This window comes from Diceros bicornis, chromosome 8 (assembly GCF_020826845.1).
Source record: "Diceros bicornis minor isolate mBicDic1 chromosome 8, mDicBic1.mat.cur, whole genome shotgun sequence".
Lineage (NCBI taxonomy): Eukaryota > Metazoa > Chordata > Mammalia > Perissodactyla > Rhinocerotidae > Diceros > Diceros bicornis.
Window position 1 is genome coordinate 20,287,902 of NC_080747.1, and position 22,546 is coordinate 20,310,447.

The 22,546-nt window shown below is 36.4% G+C and overlaps 1 protein-coding gene across 1 annotated transcript in view; it reads right to left on the reverse strand.

Annotated features, from left to right (window-relative positions):
• Nucleotides 1-1,611: 1,611 nt before the first annotated feature.
• The window catches only part of SEPSECS (Sep (O-phosphoserine) tRNA:Sec (selenocysteine) tRNA synthase), a 35,273-nt gene continuing 14,338 nt past the window's right edge, over nt 1,612-22,546 (reverse strand). The window contains exons 7-11 of the mRNA XM_058546824.1: nt 19,734-19,863; nt 19,508-19,599; nt 9,259-9,352; nt 7,482-7,572; nt 1,612-5,827 (exon numbers count right to left, since the gene is read on the reverse strand). Coding sequence (XP_058402807.1) covers nt 5,521-5,827; nt 7,482-7,572; nt 9,259-9,352; nt 19,508-19,599; nt 19,734-19,863 — 714 coding nt within the window. The 3' untranslated portion in view covers nt 1,612-5,520. The remainder of the gene's footprint in view (nt 5,828-7,481; nt 7,573-9,258; nt 9,353-19,507; nt 19,600-19,733; nt 19,864-22,546) is intronic.

A 22,546-nucleotide genomic window follows, 5' to 3' on the forward strand; every position in this document is an offset into this window, starting at 1 on the left:
GCTTATACTCCATGATACGGGAAGCCACTGCAAGGGTTTGAGTAGATAAGTGACGTGACACATGCCTGAAAGGGATCACCCTGGTTGTTGTATCGAGAACAGACTATAAAGGGGCATGAGTAGAAAGCAGGTAGACTTTTTTCTTGGTGGGGTGGGGGGGGTGGTGTTGGGAGTACTGTAATAATCCAGACAAGAAACATTGTTAGTTCAGACCTGGTTGGTAGCAGAGGAGGAGGTGAGAAGTGGTTTGAGTCTGGACACATTTTTAAGGTAGATCCAATATGATTTCTTGATGGATTAGATGTAGAATGTGAGAAAGAGAGAAGTCGAGGATAAGCCCAAGGTTCTTGGTCTAAGCAACTGAAAGAAGTGTGACCAACTGAAGTGGGGAAGGCTGTGAGTAGAACAGGTTTCAGGGGGAAGATAAGGAATCACCTTGGGCATGTAGAAGCTGAGATGCCTGTTAGACATCCAGGAGATGACTGGGCAGTTTCATACGAGAGTGGAATTCAGGAAAGAGGTCTGCTAAAGATGTAAATTTGGGAGCCATGATCAGTCATTCTACTATAAAGTCATCTAAGACTAGGGCTAAATATAATGAACTACTGCTATGCTTGTAGGTCTGCTGATTATACCAAAAGCTTTGGTCAAATAATATAATTGATGCGAAAGTCACTGTGACACAAACTTTTTCTGTACATCTCTCCTGGGTTGTGATCTGAAATTTCAGGGGCATAAAACAGTTAATGCACTTTAAATATGTTTTTAAAAAATAGTCTCAAATGTAAATGCAGAACAAAAGGCAACTCAGAGAAATCAATAGAAGAACTCTGCAAATAAAAAAAGATGATGATCATCTAAAATCAACTACATACTTTTCACTTTCCACTGGAGAAGGGACAAAATTCATTGATGACTCCCTCTCAAAAAAGTTCTACTAAATAAACTAGATAATGAATATATTTTAACTTAAATCTAGCACAATTTGGTACAGTATACCTTTATGCAGAGCATCATAGCAATTATTAACAGAAAGTGCTATGTTTCAGGCACTGAGTTAATCACTTTACATAACTATCATCTCATTTAATCCTCAATCCTATAAGGTTGTACCCATTTCACATTTGACAAGACTGAGATTCAGAGAGGTTAAATATGTGAGCCCAGATGGTTAATAAGTACTAGTGCAGAGATCTAACTCCAAATCAAATGACAACTACCTGCAAAATTCAAACAGTACAATTTTGAAATGAAGAAGGAAGCGATACTAATCTATTTTATTTTCCAATAAAAGGTAAGTGTTTCTTTTAGAAAAGATTAACTCTAAGCATCCAACTTTCTACAGCCAATAGATCCTTTGCAAAATGGTTGGAATATCATCTCTTTCCTCTCTTATTTTTAATAATCTTAGGCAGCCACCCTCCCACCATGACTCATGAGTCTCATTATAAGTATGACTTTTCTTGCTGATTTCTGGGCAATTTGATACTGATGACCGAATCAAAAAATGGGCAAGTAATTTAGTGTTAGTGATCTGTACATTAAGATTTTATCTGTAGCAATAAGGTAAAATAATATAATGTACTGTCAATGACATTAAAAATTTATATCATGTAATAAATTATATAACATTTATATTTTTAAATAGTCTACACCAAAAATATTTTTGGAAAAACCTTTTTCTTTTCGTAAAACGTACAGGTTAGCAGGCTCACATCAGCTTCAATTCTTATGGCTAAAATCCCCCACAATTATGCAGTTAAACATAACCTTTCTTCACATTTCTCTAGAAGCTCAAGCTGACACCACTTGATAAAAACAAGACAGCATAAACATTTCCAGATTTTGCCTAAGGCCTTAGATTGAACTGTAGAGTATTAGGCAGGAAATTATAAAGCTACATTCATTAGCTTTGAATTCATCATCCTAGATGTGAACATCTGTAATGGCCAAAAGGAACATGAAAATAAAAAGGAAGACACAAAAGAATGCAGTGGGTAAGTCTTAGACTTGTATGTTAAGAGTGGCCATCAGCGACATATAATCAACACAATGTAAGAGACAAAGAAAAGACTGTTGAGGGAGATTTTTTTTTTACTCTTAACAGCATATTCAATTGTTCTTATCAAATTATTCAGAGGGTATCAAACTTTTGGAATGACCAAACTTCTGTGTACACACACTGGATTATTTTTTAGTTACAAAGTAAGGTCAGCCTCATGAATGCAAAACATAACAAAACCATTTAAGGGCCTGGCAGAAATTAGTACATCTTAGACAGTGGGAAAAGAGAACAACTTTTATATGCACCAAATGTATATGTATTCAAAAAAATTTCGCTGAGTGTAATATGAAAGAGACTCATCAGGGTTTGCTGTTGTTGTCAACTGTTGGCTTTTTTCCTCTGTGAAAGAACACAAGAATTTAACTCGCACAGTGAGCTACTAATTCAATATTAAAGTAACATCACCGGTTAAAAAAAAATCAGCTTTGTTTAATTTAAATTTTACTAAAACCTATCATAGGTATATAGTCTAAAAATAAAAGCCCATCCTGTAGCATAGGCCTCATGACAGTCTATGGGTGATTAAAGAAACAGAATCACAGCAGAGTTATGTGCTGGGGCAAAACATTAGAAAAAACTTAATTTATATTTAAATTTACTACTCTGTATATCAAGTGCCTATTGGCTGAACAAAACTGTATCCAATAATTCACATTCTATAACATTCAACTAATACAAAAAGTTAAATAGAAAGATTTATAATTGAACACTGAGTTCCTAAGGCTGGTATCGCATATCATTCCCAGATAGAGTGAGAACTCATCAGCAGAGGACATAAGAGCCAAATTGAGAGTTGGACTTAAAATATCTTTCCCCGCTGTGTGTATAAGTAACACATTGTGAAGTGACCTAAAGAATTTTTCATGTTATTCAATTTTCTTTTCCAGGCAGACTACCACAGCCCAATGACTACAAAACCAATCCAAAATTCATCCTAATAGCCTTAGTAAAGGCAATTGGATCACAAAGATAGAAAAGGTCAGCAATGATTGGAAAATGTACCATCCATTGCCCCTCTGCCACAGTTCAAGGATAACTAAGGCCAATTATGAGGTTACCAATCAGTACTAGCAATTTAAAATAAGTAATCATACGTACATACTTTGTTATACTTGTATGTGGAAATGGGAGAGAGCAAGCAAAAACGACACTGGGATGGGGGCAAAGGAAAGCCTGAATATGCAGAACCTGCAAAATCCCTTCAAAAACTCTTATGAATTCTATGACCCCAAGGTCACATTCAAACCAGTAGAAATAGAGCTGGAATTCCAAAACCTTTGGAAAAAAGGGCTAATAAAAACTGCAGCTGATTTTATGCACCAGGAATGAAATGTTAGAACATATCTATCATTCACATGTGGGTTCATGTAATTTATCTTCAATTAGAATTATTATCTATTCAGCAGCTGAAGCCTAAGAACTGCTGATACACCGCAGAGGAGAAAACACTTGCTCGTCTCTCGGCTCTGGCCTTTCTTAAGCTAAATGATGATCACACAATATAGATCACTTGTTCTACAAAACAATTTTGGCTTACGTGTGTAGTAAGCTGCACTGCCAGCATTTACATTTGCAACATCACTTCATTCCCTTTCGTAGACTGGAGCGGTTCTATTGCAACTTTTTAGCGTTATTGGTTCTACAACTCAGTCCCAAATTCACATAAAAAAATTACACAATTTTTTAATCCAGGATTTACTCCTTTGAAATGAGTTATTATAGCTAGTGAAAAAAAGCCCAGATATTTAAAATATTTGAATCCCAAAGATACAACAATTTAAAAGTAACTTTTACGATATTTATAATTAAGTACTTTATCTCAACACAGTCTAGACTTCCAAGGTTGTCAAGCCAGTGTCTAAAGTATTCTAACCTAATTCTAACACTAATGGGAATGGCATCTGTCTGAGCTCATGCTTAAGAGTTTACACTGCCAAATTAATACAGAAAAATACAACCCAGAAATCAAGGTGGCATTCTCCACTGTAGTGTTTTCAAAAGTAAGTTCAATGAGAAGTCAATAAGTATTTAATTTAAAAATAGGTTCCATCTTTAGATAAGGATACATTCAAACCAGCTTCAAAGGAATTCTTAGAGCCTTTAATATGCCAATAGGCAGGTTTGCAAAGTCCCAAAATTATTTGCCCACAGAACCTTTTATCCCCATGAGCATCTCAGGAATGATGCTCCACAAAGCAAGTCCTGAGAAACATGGCTTTGGCATTTTGGTGTATTCAGAAGCTTCATTAATTCCTCAGGCTATGAGACATCAGTCTACTTCTTAAAATTTAACAACACAAATAACTGTTATAGCCAATACCTCTGGAATTTCGGACTCAGAGATTGAGCATGTGGGCAGGGAGGGGGGAATACACTTGTTTATCATGCTATACCATTTTTACCTCCCTAGCAAAAATATGTTCAGAAATACCCATGTTAACCACTCTTGATGGTCATGCCCAACACCTGGACAAACTAACCAATATACAAAGGCTGCTTAAAACAAAAACAGTGGAATAAAGTTTTCACTTGTCCAAATGGAAAAATGCACAAATGTCATATAAAACAATTTATAATTACATGTTTAGAACTGGTAACCCTAGTTATCACTTAGGGGTCTATATATTGTCTAGTTTGATAACATTTACAGAGCTATCTTCTTTGAACCACTAGTGAATAATTAAAGTGGCTATGGAAAATTTCTTTTTACTTGAGGAGGTCAGTTACTTTAGAGCAGTGTTTCTCAGCCTCAACCTCAGCACTACTGAGATTTTGGGCTGGATAACTGTTTTGGGAACTTGTCCATTGTAGAGTGTTGAGCAGCACCCTGGCCTCCACCTACTAGATGTCAATAGCATCCCACTAGTTGTGACAACCAAAAATGTCCCCAGACGTTGCTTACATATAAGCAAATCATCCCCAGTTGAGAACCACTGCTGTTGAGTGAAAATTAAAGCTTACACCTTGACTCTGCTTCCCGGGGAAACGTCATTTTACAGGCATACTGTGACTTACACACATCAACGAATATCTAGTAATTAGTAGCATCAGAGATCTTTCTAAATTTCGTATAATCAGAAACATAAGTAATTTGTGAATGCTAGAGAGAATGGTTAGGAGAAAGCAGTCTACACATTTCAAAGAGAATTAGAGGTAATTTTACCGTCATTATATTAGTAAGAATTATCTGAATCATAATGCTTAATTGAAAAACATTCTAACAATTAGAAAAATGCTAATTGTATATTATAATCTGTTAAGGATCATAACGATTGAGGCAGTCTAAGAATAAAGATGTAGCAATCATCAATGGCTAGCTCAGCCCATATTCTACTCCTTGGCCAAATATTCTCCATGAAATTCTCAATTCAAAAATCTCATGTCTTGTCTTTAAATTGCTTTTTGTATGGCAGCTTCATCACTTCTTTCAAATTATTAAAAAAACTCTTCACATGTCATGAAGAAGAAGCCTGGTATGTGTCAAGAAGTACATTATCTAGTTTTGAAGCCACTTCTTCAATATCCACATCTTCAGTTTTGTCATAATTGTCAACTCCCAATACATCACTCTCTTTATTTTGTTCTTTTCTTACTGTCTTTAAACACTTGTCAAGTCTCTTTATGAACAAGTCCACATCCTGTGTCTTCATTCCAATGGCTGATGCAGCATTGAGGTAAGCACAAGGGTAATTATTTGTATGTGACATAAAGCCTCTGAAAGTGTAGCCACTCACAGTTTGCACAGACCCATGAGGCACAACCCTGAAAGAGAAAAGATTTACCAATTTAATATGTCTGGTGATATTAATAGAATATCACCATAAACAAAAGATATCTGTGTTACTAAGCCTTACATTTACTTATTAAGAAGTTTAAAAAGAGCCGGCCCGGTGGCACAGCGGTTAAGTTCACACGCTCCGCTTTGGCGGCCTCGGGTTTGCCGGTTTGGATCCTGGGCGCGGACCTACTCACTGTTCATCAAGCCGTGCTGAGGCGGCGTCCCACACAGAAGAACTAGAAGGACCTACAACTAGGATATACAACTATGTACTGGGGTTTTGGGGAGAAAAAAGAAAAAGAGGAAGATTGACAACAGATGTTAGCTCAGGGCCAATCTTCCTCAAAAAAAAAAAAAGCTATAAATCATAGCCTATGAAAACAGACTGTCAGTCTTACAATAAAAATTATACAATACACTGCTATTTTACATAAAAAAGTATTGCCTGGTGATTACCGTTTACTCCTCTTCTATTAAACAGCTACAAGCTCTAGGAATCACAAACACCTCTACATCTTCTTCAAAGAGGTAAAAAGAAAATTATTTCTGTTTTTGTACCAAATACGGAATTTGACTTCACATCTAAACACTTTAATGGAATATTGAAATTTCTAAGTCAAACCACTTTAATTAATTGCTGTGCATCATCTCAAATAATCAACAAAGGAAAATTACACCTATCTGATCAGTGCTAAGCAACGGAGGGTTTTAAAGCAAAGATCCAGAAATTATGTCACTGCTTAGAGCAGGGTGGTCATCAGCAATCAGTAACATTCAGCAATGGCACATGCGTTTTTTAAGCTTGATTTCACTGGCATCCTTGATATAAGTAGACTTCTAATGGTACTTCTTTTTTTAAAGAAGTCAATTAAGATCAACCTAAACATACAAAGAGTGGCAACACTAAAAGCAAGGCCAAGAAAACCATTTTAGAAGCGTCAAAACTATGCTGTAAACAGATATAGTTCATCAAGGGAAAAGCTGAATTAATCTAAGATTTTTTTCTTTTAAAAAGTTGTCCTTTGATGCGAAATCTCTAACTTCTAGCAGAGAGAAATTCTTTAATAGAAGCATGTAAAGAAGAGTATTTAGAGCAAGATATTTCTTTTCAAGTCATTTTTCTCTGACCTTATTAAATATAAAATGAAAAATGAAATTCATTTTTAAGCCATGTACATACAAGAGCAAAAGATACATTTTTTAAAGGCAGTACTCAGACAAAAATTGCATAATCTTTTTAGTTTAAGAAATGGTGTTTTCGTTAAAAACATTTTCACTTAAATTTAGTAATGAAGATGACTTATTTGTAACTCCATCATGTGACACTACTGAAAATTATATAACAAAGGAAAATAAAGACAAAAATTTGTACAGAGAGGTAATGAAACTTTGTTTCTGTATGTCTATTAAAACAAACACTGTTCATATCTTTCTGTGACTATTTCAAGTGTAGGCAGTCCACAGGTGGGCATATAATGAATGGCCTTACAGATCTCTACCTCATCATTCTTTTACTCCCTGATGAATTCTCAGGTGTAGGTCAGAGTGTACTTAGGGGACTATTGTTAAGGAAAGGTACTTGATTAGAGTTAACTTTGAAAAGCCAAATAAATCCAAGCCTCTTTTAAACATACTTACCTGGCTCCAGAAACCTGTCTGGTAAAAAGCATGGAGCCAAGCTGAGTGACAGCTTTGTCACAGTGCTCATCTAGTGTCTTAAGTGTCATAGCTGAAAAAGAAAAAAGTATCCTAATGAGCCTTGGTTCACCAGCACAAAAATCACTCAAAATACAAACACTTAATGATGGGGACATCAATTTTTTTACTATTCTGTTAAAATACATATAAAATTTACCATCCTAACCATTTTTAAGTGTACAGTTCAGTGGTATTAAATTCATTCACATTGTTGTGCATCCATCCCCCTAACTTTTCATCTTGTAAAACTAAAACTCTGTGTCTATTAAAAAATAACTCCCTATTCTCCCCTCCCTTCACAGCCCCTGGCAACCACCATTCTACTTCCTGTCTCTAGGATTTTGACTACTCTAAGTGCCTCATGTAAATGGAATCATATAGTATTTGCCTTTCTGTGACTGGCTTATTTCATGGAGACATTACTTTTTATTGTCAAGTGGTATGATTTCACTTTAATGCACTTAATAAATTATAGTAAGGATTTGTTTGCATATCAAAAAATATGTTAATATAAATTAACATACTCAGAATTAGAACAGAATTTCCAAATTACCCTTCCAAAGAGTGAATTTTCCAATTAAATAGATGGGACAATGGGATGATCAATATGACAGTTTATTCAAATTCAACCATGTTTTAAGAACTTATAAAATGAGAATGTGGGATATATTTCAGCACATATATAAAACTAAGTAAGATCAACTTCTGCATATGGAAATGGAAATTATCTTTCTGAGGTTATACACGTAAACTATATTCTATTCATACCACCACCATGAGCTACCATTTCCTGAGAACTGACTCACCTTAATAGATACTTTACAAATATATCTCAACCACTGTTAAACAATTTTGCAGGGGAGGGATCATTATCCCTATTTTAAAGATAGGGAAAAGGAGGTTAGAGGCTAGTACATGGTGGAATTGAGATTCAAACCATACCATATCACCTTCTATAACACCTACATAGATTATAAACCAGCAAGGGACTGATTGGGGTGGGTTTTATATATAACTGGTGGCCAAATGGTTTTCCATGGAAGCTCATTCCAGAAAAAGGCTTCAGTTACAAATGACTCTTTCCTTACTTTACTCAGATATAGATGAAATACGAAACATGTTATACTACATCTATTCACAAATTAAAAGCGATCAGTATGAAGCCTGAAAGTTAGTTAAACGCGTAAAGTCAACATTTATATTATCCTGTTTAGTAGCTCTTGTACTACAGGACAAAAATACATAGTCGTTTTACAAACCAATGAAATTATCATAAATACAGATATCTCTAACGTAGAGACAGTCAAGAAAACAAACAATAATAGCATTAAAAACAATATAAGAATAGCTTTAATTTCTAATATTACAGTGTTTTGTTAACTGGTAGAAATTTTTACACATTTATATAGAATTCTTACTAGTGACCAAATTATTTTGGTTAGAAGCAGGAGTTAAAGTATTATTTTCTGTATATTCATTATATTCACTATAATACTTAATATTGATTTGGATTCTTTCCGTATATAGGTTTTATCTTAGAAATACATTGAAGCATTTCTAAAGGCTAACTAAACTTTTTCAATTTACAAGTTAATACTATAATGAATTTAGAAATATCACTGTAACCAGAAAGAATTCATACTGTTTCTAGAAATACCAGCTTCCTGCTGGGGATGGTTCAGAAGTACTGATTTTTTTTTTTAAAAGAAAAAATTACCTAAAGATATGGGATTGTGAGGTGTATGCAACAGTCTTTCATTGTAGGCTTCTGACAGCTTCTTCAGTTGGTTGGACAGATATGAAAACATTTCCTGCAACAACAAAATGTTACATTTAAAGAAAATCAAATAACTACTTACTGCAATTTGCCAGATTTAGTAAGACAAAATCTGACAGGTGTGAAGTCTGTGCTGTGAGTTAACTCATCCATGTGCCCCAGGAGCAATTCTTTCCTTTACCACAACATAGCAAGATTCAAAGTTGCCATAATTATCAGAAACCACAGGATTTAGGCAAAGAAGGCCAAGAACCAGCACATTTCCTGCTTTGGGACTATGTATCTACCACAATTTCATTCTCTTTTCAGACCTCCAGGGCTACCGCTCTAGTCCAAGCAGTCATCAACCTCTTCCCTGGACCACAGAAATAAATTCTAAATGATTTCGCTGCCTACCTTTCCACCCCTCTACAATCTGTTCTACACACAGAGGCCAGAGTGGTCTCCTAAAGCAAAAATCACATCACGTTCCTCCCAATGACTTCCTCCTGTAAGTATAAGAAAACTAAACTCTTCATCTATAAGGCCCCACATGATCTGGCCCAGCCAACAGGCCCAACTCAGCAACTGTCATTCCCCAGAATGACTATGGCACCAGCCACATCAGCCTCCTTTCCAACTGCTGAACATGCCAGCTCATCCTAGTATCAGAACCTTTGTGCCTGCTTCCTTCACACTCAGAAAGCTCTTCTCCCAGATCATTCCATGAATGGTCCCTTTTGTCACAGACTAAATTATTTTATTTACTTTATTACTTATTTATTATTTATTTATTTTATTACCCTTATTACCTCCCTTTAAAGCAGCTCTCCGACTTGGCCCACTCCCAACTCTCAATCTCGTTCCAACACCATTACCTATTTTGGTTCCTTCACTGTACTTACCACAATCTGAAACTATCTCATTTACCTGATTAAATGAACACTGCCTCTGATGACCTACGAGAATGGAAAAACTCCTTGAAAGCAGGGAATTGTGTTCTTTACCACTATTTTCCCAACACCAAGAAAAATGTGCCAGGCTTCTAGTATGTAAGTAACTCAGGAAGAGGTAGTTTAAAAATGTATTTCCTTTAAATCATACAAACTTAAAATTAACAAACTCTTTAACTCAATTAAAAGAATATAGCAACTAAAAACTAAAAATTGGACTCGATCTTATTTGAATAACAACGTATATATAATAAAAATATTTTACGAATATAAAATTTCACGCACACATGTATATAAGTGGGAGTTTAATGAAGATACAAATATATATTATAATTTTATTTATTTATTTTTTTCCCCCAAAGCCCCAGTACATGGTTGTATGTCACAGCTGCACATCCTTCTGGTTGCTGTATGTGGTACGCAGCCTCAGCATGGCCGGAGAAGTGGTGCGTCGGTGCGCGCCCGGGATCTGAACCCAGGCCGCCAGCAGCGGAGCACGAGCACTTAACTGCTAAGCCACGGGGCCGGCCCACAAATATATATTAAGTTGGCAACTGGTTGACCTAAAGTTGTATTTTCTTCTCCTAGTAAGCCCTTTAAAAAGTGCTGAAATGAGGGGCCGGCCCGGTGGCGCAAGCGGTTGGGTGCGCGCGCTCCGCTGCGGCGGCCCGGGGTTCGCTGGTTCGGATCCCGGGCGCGCACCGACGCACTGCTTGGCAAGCCATGCTGTGGCGGCGTCCCATATAAAAAAAATGGAGGAAGATGGGCACAGATGTTAGCCCAGGGCCGTCTTCCTCAGCAAAAAAAGAGGAGGATTGGCGGATGTTAGCACAGGGCTGATCTCCTCACAAAAAAAAAAAAAAAAAAAAAAAAAGTGCTGAAACGAAAATCTGCCCAAATAAGTCTGCCCCTGAATAAACCCATTTTGCACTGACCTCCTCCAGCCATAGTCAAACATATAAATGCTAAAGATACACCAAAGAGCCAAGGGCCAACAGAGTACCCCAGTGGAGACAGCAGGAAATGATACTTCTTCAACTTCAAAGGCAACAAAAGCTGCTTCATTCTTCTCTAAGGTAAGGTCTGATCTCACACTGGGACCCAGAGTAGCTTTTTCATGTCTAAAGCACACAGATGACTAACTCCACCTTCTGTTAGTCAAGATGAAGAGAGGAGGAAAATTCCTACCAAGTTTATGAATTATTAGTGAATCTCCTTAAGACCACAAACATTCTTACCCTGTCAACACAGTACATTTTATATTCTGACCTGAAAAAATTTTAAATCGTCATTCTCAAATTTTTAGGATAATTTATAAGACCAATTCTCAGCATGTCAGAATTATGAAATCTTAGATCACTAAAATAAATCGATTCTTTTTATATTCAGGGTTAACACCCACATTTAACATACCTAATAAAGCTACGAGTAAATGTTACTTTTACATGTGATAAGCCTTTCTCTTTTGTCACTAAGTGTGGAGAAATATTTAAGGAGGCAAATGTTATTTATCACCACTTGTAGAAACAGAAAAAAAAAGTTGTTGTAGGCATCTTTTCTTAGACATAAAAAGATTTCCTGGCTCCTCCTCCTTAAACTAATATTCCAATATTCACTTTAGAAGGTGAAACAATAAGATAATTAAATGGAATAAAGAAATCAAGAGTTTTTCCAGCAACTAGAACAATTCACAATCTTTTAGTACCATACCAGTGTTAATGAAGAGTCAAATTCCTGGGTTTCATTTATATATTTCCATCTATTATAAAGTAACTAGGTCACTAATTTAAATGCTCTGTATTGTTTAAAAAAGAAAAAAGCAGCCACATATTTTAATTCAGATATTAGATGCTGATTTTTCTTCATTTATATTATACACCCAAGTCTTAATCGGCATCTGTCTGTCTAATTCTCTCTTACTCTCAAATTCATCAACCTCTCAAAAGCAGAAACAAATCTGATAGCCAAGAAATGCTTTTTACAGAATCCTACATTTTCTGCCCAACAGTAACAACAAAAAACTTACTTCAGTGGTGAGGACCAATTTAAAATACTATTTTCTCTAGTATGGCTGCCAGCATAGTCACCAATGTGGTCACACTTACAGACTACTAAATTTGTACTTAGCTATTTCCAAAAAAGAGGAAATGTTTCCTTAGGAACACCCCTAGTGGGTGCTTTTAAATTTATTTATGCATCCATGGCTATTAAAAAACTGAGATTTTCCCAGCGTTCGATTTCTAATACTTTAACACATTAGTTTTAACCAGTTCTATCAATCACTTACCAATGGCACTAGAATTCAGTTTTAACTGCAGCAAATATTAGGATAAAAATCTTTAGACTATAAACATAATATTAAGGTAACTAAATCTCATAAATCACTAGTATGGGAGTAATTAGACAAAAAAGAAAATATTTGTGAGTCAAGTTCACATCCATCTGCAAATATGTATAGTATCTCCACTCTGTGTAAAGGGTTATGAGGTTATGACAGGTAAGCATCTTAAAGCACAATATACTGAATCCTCCAATATTGCACACATTAAGGTCCTAAATGCTCTCCCATTAATATCACTACATTTAAAAAATATCATTTAGGAGACTGTACCAGTATTTCCTACACTAACACTTAGCTAAGCAGTTTTTTATCTGATATATTAAAGGTACTACAGAACTTGCACTATTTTTTTGCTACAGTTAAATCTATAACTGACATTTATTATAAAATACTTCTATAAAGGGAGAAATTTATAAGCACCCCAAGCAAATGTATATAGAAAGATCTTACTTAAAAGAAATGAAATATTATTGATTTTCTATGTCTTTTGTGCTGTATTTAACTTAATTTTAAAAGACTCTTCACTAGACATAAACTGAACTGTATACCTGATTGCTAATGTCAGCTATATTTCCAGAATAAAAATACAAAACTTTACACCATAGTTCAAGATGTTAATGGAAGAGAAATTGAATTACATTAAGCATTATCTTTCATACGGCCTCTTGCAAATTGATTTGCAGTCATGAAGCCCAACATTTAGCCTATCCCTCCCCATAACCCAATGACATGCATAATTCACTAAATTTTAAAGAAAAAGGTCTTACGTAACATGCTTTTTTGAAACATACTGTTTCATGTTATAGGATGAGATAAAACTAGAACTTCACATATTATTACAATATGTCTCATAAGGTAGGTAATAAGTCAAAAGAGAAACATAAGTAGTCTAATATTTCAATGATAACATGAAATGGTGGATGGACAACAGACTGTAGGTACGTATCCACGCACATAGATGTCCATATTTGAAGATAACAGTACTAAAGGCAATATGCTGCTCTCTATGACTGTGGCCAGCTGAAAGGATCCAGGCAGTCCTTGCATCACAGGCTAAAGCACTGCTTTCAAACTCTTCCGCTGAGGCCCCATATCCAGGTCTGAAACCCAACGTTTTTGTTGAGATTCAACTACTCTACTTTTAGGGCTGCAAATCTACTAATGTTTCCAAACTTAGCTTTGTATAAGACACTGTTTGAAGTTATATGTCTGATGTTCTTTTAGAAGTTAGTTTGTCCTCCAAGCTTCAGCTAACAAATTCCAGCCACTGGAACAGCCATTCGGCTGTCACTCCTCTTCTGCACTTGTCCAACTCAGCAGATATTTGCAACAATGAATGATTATCTTGCCTGCCCTGCGCAGCAAAGCACTCTTCTAAAGGGAAAGCTAAGCAGAATAATGGTTTTCTCCAGAAACAAAACAGAAGTGAGGATAGACTTCTAAGACTGATCTTTCTTTTTGCATAAAAAAACTCAAAGAAATAGTCTCTTAAATTTTAACCCCTTTTCTTAAAGGCCTCTTCAGTTAAATTCACGGTCATTTCTCCCTCAATGAAGCAGATGTGTTGATCAGGAAGGGGCTAAGGGCAAAGAGGCTCAATTCACAAACAGAGTTCCACTCTCTCTGATCCTTTCACCCTTCAAAAAAGAAGGCTTGACAAGGAATGGCTTCAAGCTGAGTTCTTGTCTGCTCTACTGTGAAAAAGATAAAGCCTTTGCTGAAGAGATATAGCTAGATGAAATAACCTCTAAAAATATCATTGCGGTGAATAAGGGCACAGAATAAAAACAAATCCTAAGTTTTCTTTTAACACTCCTTTTTTAGTACACAATAACACCAAAAATATAAAAAGGAGCTCTCAGTGATGGTATATAAATAGCTCTGGCTGGAGCAAAATGGCTTTACCTCAGCTTCTCCAGAGCTGAACCAATAAACTATCACGATTAAATTTCCAGAGTTCAAAGGCAAGTCCATTTAAACAAGAGAGTCCCTTACTTCTGCAGCAAATCCAATAAAAAAACAATATTTATGCTACATATTCACAATTATAGTTTATGGAGGACACCCACATTTTTCAAAGACTTGCCTGTTGAATGAAGTTGTTAAAGAGCAACCTTTTATTCACTTACAATGACAGAATTCTCAAATGAGCTTTTTAATACTTGGAAGATTACCACTACAGATAGCCTCTGTTCTAAGTAAATTCTATACAAAGAATTTTACCCAATTAATACATTAGAGCCTTTGGGGTTTTACACGCCTCCACTAAATAAAAATATGGGGTCACGAGATCATTTTTATGGTTCAAATGCTAGGCACCGAACGGGCCAGCACTCCCTCAATGCTGGATGAGCGACTGGAGGCAGTGAGAAGAGCGTGGTAAGACAGAAAGCACAGAGGCTTCAGCATCACACAGACCTGGGTTTCAATGGCAGTCTGGCACTTATATGTGGACTCTGGGTAAGTACTTAACTTCTCCGAGCCTCAATTTCATCTGTAAAGTGAAGATAATACCTACCTCATAAACTTGCTCTGAGTAGTACATGAAATAATGAACATAAAGAACCTAGCAGAGTTCCTGACATACAACAGACATTCATAAAAGCGTTAGTTCCCCATGCACCTACTTTTCCCTTAGCCTAAAAGAGTTTTCAGGTTACAGTAACTAACACTAGCTAGCAGGACTCCTATAGACACATGCTAATACCCTGTAGCTAGAATCCTATTCTTGTCCTGTCCCTGTTTATTCCACTCTACTCTACCTAGATAAAAGGAAAAGAACAAAGTTCTGGATGTTACAAAGAGAGTTACCTCTTGACATCTGAGATGGAGCCATCCAATTCACAAACATCACTAGAACATAAAATTTCTCCCATAAAATATTTATCCAATGATTAACAAAGAATAAGTCCCAAACGAAAAGCAGAGCTGGGTTGTCTGTTGGATCCATTCACCAGGTGACCTACATATTCCTGCAGGTCATTCTCAAAGCAGCTGGATTTTCATCCATGCTAAGCAAAATGTACACACGCATGTACCTTTGGAATCATCTAAAAATAGCTGGAAATTTTAAAGTCACACCCTAAAAGTCAAGTCAGAACAACCATGGCATAACAGAAAATCTTAGATTCCAAAAAGATAAACGAACACCCATGAAATCAACAATTCCAAAATCCTAACGTAAGAAAAGTGCTTTGGAAGAGAAGTACCTGCTAGGGAGGAGGTCCTACTCCCAGAAGCATAGTTCTTGTTATACACAACTGGTAATCACCATTTTAACTCATTCCTTTTCACAAGTTTTCAACTATATCCATATAGCGAAATAGTTCTATAAGAACATCTAATTCATAATGGAAGTCAGTATCAAAATATTATTTGCTTTCTGACTAATTTCCACAAAGATACTTCTTCTGTGTAAAACAAGAGATGACTATACAACACTGAACCTATATGTTCCCCTAGTTCATTCAACAAACATCTGATGAGCATCTAGCATATATCAAGCAAAGGACACTAAGAAGAGAGGGATCAATGGCAAACTCCAAGGTGGACACTAGTCTACTAGACTACCCATAATCAAGAACCAAGTTTCATTTCAGACACCTGATGGTAACTTTTTAGGGGCGTACACTCAAATAATCCATTTACTTTTGTTAGTTAAATTACTTTAACTACAAAATCACTCAAGACTTGTATTAGTTTATTATAGCAAATATTTAATATTATTAGCTATTATTATTTACAGTTTCAATTCAAGAAGAACAAAAACAGGAAATACTAGTATGCTTGTTTGATATAATAACAGTACATAAAAATTTTTAAAGTCTCTCTCTATAATAAAGTATACTCTTTAAATGTCTAATTTAAAACTTTGTGTAATAGCCTTATGGTCAGAGCTATTAAATATTCCATTTATTTAGTTTAAAAATGAATTTTTTACCCAAAACTGCAGAGTGATCAATATAATCTAAAAAGCAGCTACAATATAAGAAAAGACTATAACTATGACAACTAAAAAGATCAGAAATAAATAGACAACACATTATATTTTCAAGCTTTGATATTTGGGATATTTATGCAGTCCATTTCAAACTCCATAAAATATTATCTACCTATGTAAAATATTAAAATACTATAACATATCTTTCCTCTACAAGTTTCTGTTACAGATACAAGTGATTTGTGTGCCCCAAAACAATGGGTTTCAAACTTGGGTGTGCATGAGATTCATCAGGGAGGTTTCTTAAAAACGCAGTTGTCTGAGCGCCACTCCAGACTTACTGAACCTGAATCTATCCTAAAGGAAAGCAAATTTTATGAAGTGCTCTAGACGTCACTTCCTCGGGGAGGCCTTCCCTGACCCTCCCAGAGTTGGGGTATGTGACCCAGCTGGGTTAGGCGACACATGCTCTCATACATTCTGCTTGTCCTTTCGTAACGCTCATCCTCACAGTTTACTATCTGCAAATTAACAGAACCTCTATCTCTAAACGATCTATCAAATCTGCTGGAAGGACTTTGTTTCCACATGCCTACATGTAAACCAGGCTAGCCAGATCATATGCCCACCCTGAAAAAGGAGGACGGGCCACTGCGATTGACAGTCTACCAGGACCATGTGGAGTCGGGGAGAGGCAGCTCCCCAACAACAGTGATTTCTGCACAAGCCAGTAGCTTATATCCTCTCTAAAATATAACAGAGCTTTTTTGGCCAGGGTAGCTAAATCTATTCACTGTTTTTGCCTCCTTTGGATATTAGCAGACCTAAGTCTTCAGATTTATAGCTATATAAGATAGCTACATAGCTACCAGGCAAGATTATGTATCCATAAAAGAAAAAAAACAGTAGAGTTTAGAGATCAAGATAGAGGATCAGAGGCCCAATTGCCTAGATTTAAATCTATGTCCCTCAATTTACCTCATACATGTTACTTCTCTATCCCTCCATTTCCCATGAAAAGGATAACAGCAACACTCACCTAACATAAAATCTGTGAGTTCAAATATCTTTCCTATATTGAAACAACTACTTACAGGAGAGCTAAGATCCACTGGCACCTGATACAATTAAACTGTCATATAAACAGATGACAGTCTTCCTCATCTATAAACAGTCTTCATCTGTCATATGGAGTAGGTTCCTTGAAAGATTTGCTGAGGTCTTCTCTTGGCTTTAACAATCTATGACCACGATGATTACTTTTTGGAGTTTACCAAACTGGAGTCTTATTCTAATCATTTAAAAATTTTTTGTCTGGTTTATTGAGGCATAATTTACATATAGTAAAATTTCAGATGTCTGCTCTTTAGGTGTCCACTTCTATGAATTTTGACAAACACATACAGTCATGAAACTACTCCCATTCTCAAGATACAGAACATTTCACCACCCCACTAGTCCCCTCCCCGACCTGAGCCTCTGACAACCACTGATCTTTTTCCTTTCCTGATATTTTTTGCCTTTTCCAGGATGGCATATAAATAAAATCATAGAATATGTAGCCTTTTGAGTCTAGCTTATTTCATTTAGCATAATGCATTTGAGAGTCATTATTGACTCTCAAATGCATTTGAGAGTTGCTGCAAATATCAGTAGTTTGTTTCTTTTTATTGCTGAGTATGTATGTACCACAGTTTGTTTATACACCAGATGACGGACATTTGAGTTGTATCCACGGTTTGGTAATTATGGATAAAATCACTATAAACATTCATGTATAGGTTTTTGTACAGACATAAATTTTTATTTCTCTTGAGTAAATAGCTAGGAGTGGGACAGCTAGTTTATATGGTAAGTATATGCTTAACTTCGTAAGAAACTGTCAAAGTGTTTTCCAAAGTTGCTATACCATTTTGTCTTCCTAACAGCAATGTCTCAGAGTTCTACCCGCCTGAGATCTTTGTCAGCATTTAGCATGGTCAGTTTTTTTAATATTAGCCCTTCGCCTAGGTGTGTAGTGGTATCTTCTTGTGGTTTTAATTTGCATTTCCCTAATGATTGATGTTGAACATCTTTTCCTGTATCATGTAAATCTTGAGATATCCTCACAATAAAAAGTAAACAAATACTTTCCTATGGACTGAATTAGCGGGGGGAGCAGGACTAGGGTAAAATAGAGCACAAACATTTTTAAACTTCTATTACTTACTCATAAGGCTGTTAAGAGAATCTGTCAGATTAATATATATGAAAATACTTTAAAATATGTAAAGAACTATTTTAAAATCTAAGCAATTAATATTGCTACTAAGTGTTAGAAAGACATACAGATACAAAAACTACACCAGGGGCCTCTAGCTCTCCCAAGCAGGAAATGAATAAAACATCTTAGCCTGACCTGCCCTGCCAACACTGTCTCTGAATACAATTTTGGAATTGTCTTGAATTAAGCTAGCTTTTAGCGTTGGGGACAAAGTCCAATTTTTCAGGCACGAATGTCACTTTTCATAGCCAACATAAGCAATGAGTTCAGCATTCCAATAATGGCAAGGGATGGATTTACTATTTTAGAATGAATAGCCGGCCAACTTCTGACCTGGTTCTTCCTCCTGCGACTGACATCTCACACCTAAACAAGTCTTCAGAGTTCCAAAAACTAAAAAGCAAAAACTTGTCCATCTGTCCTTTAAGAATCTCTAAGTGATAAATGAATTGAATTTTACTGAACTAATAAGAATCCCTGATGCAGGAATTTCTCAAAAAACCAAAAATCACCTGTCCAAGATTCCTGAGAATATCCGGATAGACAGGATGACAATGATGAACTGAAAACCACCTAGGGTGGTTCCAGATCAAAGCACATCCCCTAGGACCATACTGTACTCCCAAAGTGACAAACCAACAGGCAAAAACACCAATAATTGGGAGTACTGTTTCAGTCAAGTGTATTATTTTACACCTAAAGGGAAAGCTTACCTTTCTTTCTTTTAATAGCTTCTTATAGCCATTTGATCCAAGTGACAATAACGTAATAAGGACATCTAAAGAAGGTGAAGCTGAAGCTCTTCCTGAAATAAGGATGAACAAGTTACATCCCAGAGGGAAAAAAAGCTTCGGAAATTAAGATTTATTACAGTAGCCTAAGTACAAATGGATTTTTGTTTCTTAGTTGCTTTTTCTGAAGATCAACTGATCTATTTACCTGGATACATCTTGCTGATTTCCTGAATGAAGGAATCATTAAAGCCAGCAATTATAGCGCCACCTACTGGAACCATAAAATTTTTATCCAAGCTCTGGACAAAAGCGTCTATTCTACCACCCCGAGCACCCTAGAACGAAACAACATGTAGTATATTACATATTGGTTTCTAGAAGAACAGACAACAACTGCTATTAACAAATAAATACCATTAAAACGGTGTATGGAAATAAAGAACAGATCAAAGATTTTTATTTTGTTTGTAACAGTGCCAATAAAATATTAAACTGAGTTTTTAAATGCTGCTCCTTATTTGTGGAAGAGCACTTTATAGTTTACAACCCGCTTTCACACACAGATCATTTCATCCTCACAACAACCCTTTGAGGAAGGCAGGGTTTCAGGGTGAGTTCAAGTGGGAACTATACTGAAACAGAGCTTTTCACCTTAAAATTGGCTAAGAGTGGATTCCTCCTATGCCTCTCAACTGTGATCTTCTATTTGACAATAAATGTCACAGTGAGTCCTACAAGTACTAAGTAATCTTAAACACCCTCTGTGAGTTCAAGAGCGGCCACCATAATCTAATGAACTGTAGCCACCCACGCTGCCAATCAATTAGTTATACAAGTAAGTGCCTCTCTTTCATGCCTGGATAATCTACTACCTGCACGACCACTTTAAGCAATAAGCTCTGCTCCTATCACCACTCACATAACAAAAGAGAAAAGAAAAATTTTATTTCTAATATCAACTAATGGAAATTTTTTTTGTATACTCTTGGCAATGTTTCTACATAACTCATGGTTCCTAATGTTATAATCTTAGATGATCTCATTCCACTGCAAATGAACTTCAAGTGAAAACTTAAGATTATGGTGAAAAACTGAATACTTACTAGAAATGTAAAACTAGGTTCTAGTCCCCCTCCAACACAGTCTATGACCTTCTGTCTAATGTGCTTCAATTTTCTCCTCTTAAAAAGATACTATCTAAATTTCAACTAAGATGGTTTTTTTCTTTATCTGCAGCCACAGATTTTCAATCTGTATTCACAATCTACATTCCTATTAATATTATAAGCACATTTGACCTTCATCTTCACACTTTCTTTCCACATCTGTATCTCAGGGAGAATAGAAGGAGCAGATAGCTGGCCTAATCTAAGAGACCAGACCCAGGTAACAGGTAGAAGCAGCAAAAGCAGAGAAGGGGAGCCAACTACTCCGAGGCTATCACATGATGGTTAAATCTTAACCTTCCCATTACTCTTCTTTCTGATTTCCTCATAAACTATGATCAGAAAAAATCTCACCATATCACAGGAAAATAAAGAGAAGCATATAAGACTAACAGAATAAATAAATGAAAAACATGCCAAGTAGTAGCACGTAAAAATAAAGTGGAACAGTGCGAGTTGCCTTTTTACTAACATTTAAGTACTGTCCAAGGCTTCGTGAGAGAGACCTGAACCTAAATTGGGAGCAAGAGTACTAACAGAACAACCAGTGCACCGACTTTGCTAGAACCCTTCATCACTAAAACACAGAAAGCACCAAAAGGGCAGCACACTTGGTGGCAAGAGAACACACAGGCTGGACCCAATTTCAGGAATGGTGTATGACCTCATTCCCCACACTGAAGTCAGAGGCTATCAATGAAGAGGACAAAAACACTAGAAGGATGGAAGGGCTTAAATAGAATAGGAAACATAGCAGCATGTTCTATGAAGTAAAGGGTTGCCATTTACCAGTTCATTCATTTACTCATTTATTCATAGAACAAATATTTGGGCACTTATCTCTCCAACATTGTTCTAGGTTCTGGGGATAGTTGCAGTGAATAATACGGGTAACTGTTCACGTAATAATTACTGCCAGAATTTACTGAGAACTTACTATGCACCAGGCACTGTTTTAAGCACTTTACACTCTTAACTCTTTTAACTCTCACAATAACCATATGAGGTAGATGCTGGTATAACAGTCACTTTACAGATGAGAAAATTAAGGCACAATGAAATTAAAGTGACCTGCCAAAGCTCAGAAATGTAGTCAACAACACAGCTGGGATTCAAGTCCAGGCAGTGAAAGCCCCTTATAGAAGGTCACTCAGGCAATCAATGACACAGCAAGGACTAACACCGAGGTAATCTGAAAGAAGAGCTCATGTTTAAAAGATAAAATACCATTCCTACGGCATTTCTGTTCTTCCAGCTACTCAGGCCAAAAGCCTCGGAGTCTCTGAATTCTCATTTTCTCTTATCAGCATACTCCATAAGATCCACTCTCAAAATATATCTGAATCCAACCAATTCTTACCACCTTCACAACCACCACCCTGGCCCAAACCACCAACATATTTTACATGGGCTGCTGCAGCAGCCTTCCACTCTTGCCTTCCTACAGTCTATTCCCCACAGAGCAGCCAGAATGACGGTTTAAAAATGTAAATCACGGGCTGGCCCGGTGGCTTAGCGGTTAAGTGCTCGTGCTCCACTACTGGCGGCCCGGGTTCGGATCCTGGGCACGCACCGACGCACCGCTTCTCCGGCCATGCTGAGGCCACGTCCCACGTACAGCAACTAGAAGGATGTGCAACTATAACATACAACTATCTACTGGGGCTTTGGGGGAAAAAAAAGGAGGAGGATTGGCAATAGATGTTAGCTCAGAGCCGGTCTTCCTCAGCAAAAAGAGGAGGATTAGCACGGATGTTAGCTCAGGGCTGATCTCCCTCACAAAAAAAAAAAAAAAAAAAAATGTAAATCACATGTCACTCTCTTGCTCAAAACCCTCCAATGGCTAACAATC